A 2,440-nucleotide genomic window follows, 5' to 3' on the forward strand; every position below is an offset into this window, starting at 1 on the left:
TGTCTGTGTGGGGCCCCCCCCCCAGCCAGCCACTGTTCTCTGAGATGAGACCAGCCCCCAAGCTAAGTCGCGTGCCACATCCACCGTCCACCTATGCAGGCCACCGCCGAAACCGGAGGGGCCTTCAGCCCTTCCGCAGCTTCTTGGATTTCCTGACTGAGGGCCAGGTGCTGGACAGTCTGCAGACAGTGGTGGAGAAGGCGACTGAGCGCATGGCTACCGTGAAGACCGATGCCGGGGTGCCGCTGCTGGAGGTGCAGGACCCTGTGGAGGTGCTGAGAGGTGGGCGGCGGGCACGAGCCCGGCCCAGCCAGGGCACCATGCACCGGCACCGTGTTCGGCCCAATCTCTGCACTGGACACCCCAACAACTACCCATCATGCTCCAGCTCTACGTCTGGTTCCCATAGCAGCCGTACAGCTGGCTTCCTGGGCGCCCCCTGCTGGGACAGCGACCTGGCTGCCCGTGGGGCAGGTTCACTGCCATCCATGGGGGACAGGCTCCTGCTGGAGAAGAACCTCAAGCGGCTGCAGCGACTGGAAAACAAAGGGGTGAGCTCTGGGGCCATAGCTGGGACCTGACGGGAGAGACCCCAGCCCAGAATCAGAGCCACCTGGGCTCCTGCCCACGTCTCAGGGTCCCCTCCTCTCTCTATTATTTTTTGGAGAGGTTTTTTTTTTTTTTGCTATAGGGCACATGTGCTCACCATGAAGACAGAGAGAGGCAGAGAGACAGAAAGTGAGAAATCACCCCCAGGGAGGATGGCCACGGCACAATCCCTTCTCCTCCATTCTCCTCTCAGGATCTTGGGCACGCACGCACACGCACCTGGCGTGAGTTTAAGCCACTGGGTCCGGGACTCGAACAGCAGTCAACTACATGGGAGTTCAGTGACATAGCCATTATGCTAACTGCTGGTCCCTCTCTATTATTTTTCTTAGAGAGAGAGGTTTTGTTTGTTTGTTTGTTGCCATGGGGCACATCTGCTCACCAGAAAGACAGAGACAGCAAGAAATCATCCCCTGGGGGCATGACCATACCACAGTCTCTTTTCCTCTAGTCTCCTCTCAGGATATTTGGGCGTGCGTGCACATGCGCACACGCACACACGTACCTGGCATGAGTTTTAAGCCGCTGGGTCCGGGACTCGAACTGTGGTCGACTACGTGGGAGTCCAGTGATGTAACCATTATACCCTCTGCTGGTCCCCTCCCCTTCTCTCTACAGAAAGGCCGGAATCGGTCCTGGTCGCAGGGGGACTCCCTGCCGTGGGACTCGCAGGGCAGCCAGACCAGCAGCCAGTGGACGCAGGAGAAGCCCCTGTCGTGGTTCTCTGGGCTGCTGGGTTCCAGCTCCAGCACGCCTGAGGCATCGGAGCTGGGGCCTGCAGAGCGGGAGCTGACCTTGCTCAGGGGAGAGTTCTACAAGAAGATCAAGTCGTTGCTGAGCCAGCCGGCGTCCCTCGACCTGCCCGGCTACTGCTCGCTCCACCAGCCCCACCAGACCCTGGACTTCCTGGCCCAGCACGACCTCTTCCCGGCCCTGCAGCGCGTGGTCAGCCAGGCTGTCGACAAGCTCAGCAGCGCCCGCCGCTTCAACGGCTTCCCAACCAGCGGCACGTCTGCCTCACAGCTGCCCCTCCCCTGCGAGCCGCCGCTGCCTGGCTCCAAGTCGGACACCCCTACGGACAGGGAGGAGCCCTGCGATTCCTCCCCCACCACCGGCTCCAGCCCCCTGACGTCTCACAGAAAGAGCAAGAGCAAAACAGTGTCCCCCACCATGTCGAATCCTCAGGTGGCCTCCAGACTAAGGCTCAAGGTGACAACCATGGAAGAGCCCAATGTCCCCAGCCACTCACAACACCCCAGGCAGGAGGTACCTGACTCAGACCTCAAATTACAGAAACCCATGGTGCCCTCGAGCTCCAGGCAGAAGGCTCGGCCCTGTAGGGGCTTGCACCTCATCCTCCCCTCCCCTGGGATTGTGGTAGAGATGGCCTCCAGCCAGGGCTGCCTCAGGGGCCCGGTCACGCCACCGAGGCTGGCTTCCTCCTGCTGGGCCCCTTTCTCCCACCAGCACCTCCTCTTTCCCCCGCATCTCTCCTTGGTACGAACCTTCCCCCCATCTCTTGCTTCACTGGGCCCAGAGGTGACCTACTCAGGAATGAGGTCGAGGATCTCAGAGGCAAACCTGCAAAGGAAGAGCTCCTGTACCAACCACGCCTAGCAGACACTCACCAGCAGGTGTCACCCTATGCTGTGGAATCCTAGGCAGGGGAGAAGCTAATGGGTGACCAGGAATCCTGGCCTAGCTCTTCCCTGGCGCTTTAAAGATGAATAAAGGCTATTTTTTATTCTGGGTATATATATATATATTTTTTAATAATTATTTATTTTATTTTATTTATTCATTCATTTATTTTTTAATTTGACTAGAGAGA

General features: G+C 58.5%; 1 protein-coding gene across 1 annotated transcript in view; it reads left to right on the forward strand.

Annotated features, from left to right (window-relative positions):
- The first annotated feature begins 15 nt into the window (after positions 1–15).
- The window catches only part of CCDC116 (coiled-coil domain containing 116), a 3,674-nt gene continuing 1,249 nt past the window's right edge, over positions 16–2,440 (forward strand). Inside the window, exons 1-2 of the mRNA XM_027770703.1 lie at positions 16–551; positions 1,228–1,875. Coding sequence (XP_027626504.1) covers positions 45–551; positions 1,228–1,875 — 1,155 coding nt within the window. The 5' untranslated portion in view covers positions 16–44. The remainder of the gene's footprint in view (positions 552–1,227; positions 1,876–2,440) is intronic.

This window comes from Tupaia chinensis, unplaced genomic scaffold, assembly GCF_000334495.1.
Source record: "Tupaia chinensis unplaced genomic scaffold, TupChi_1.0 Scaffold000024_1, whole genome shotgun sequence".
NCBI classification, from domain to species: Eukaryota; Metazoa; Chordata; class Mammalia; order Scandentia; family Tupaiidae; genus Tupaia; species Tupaia belangeri.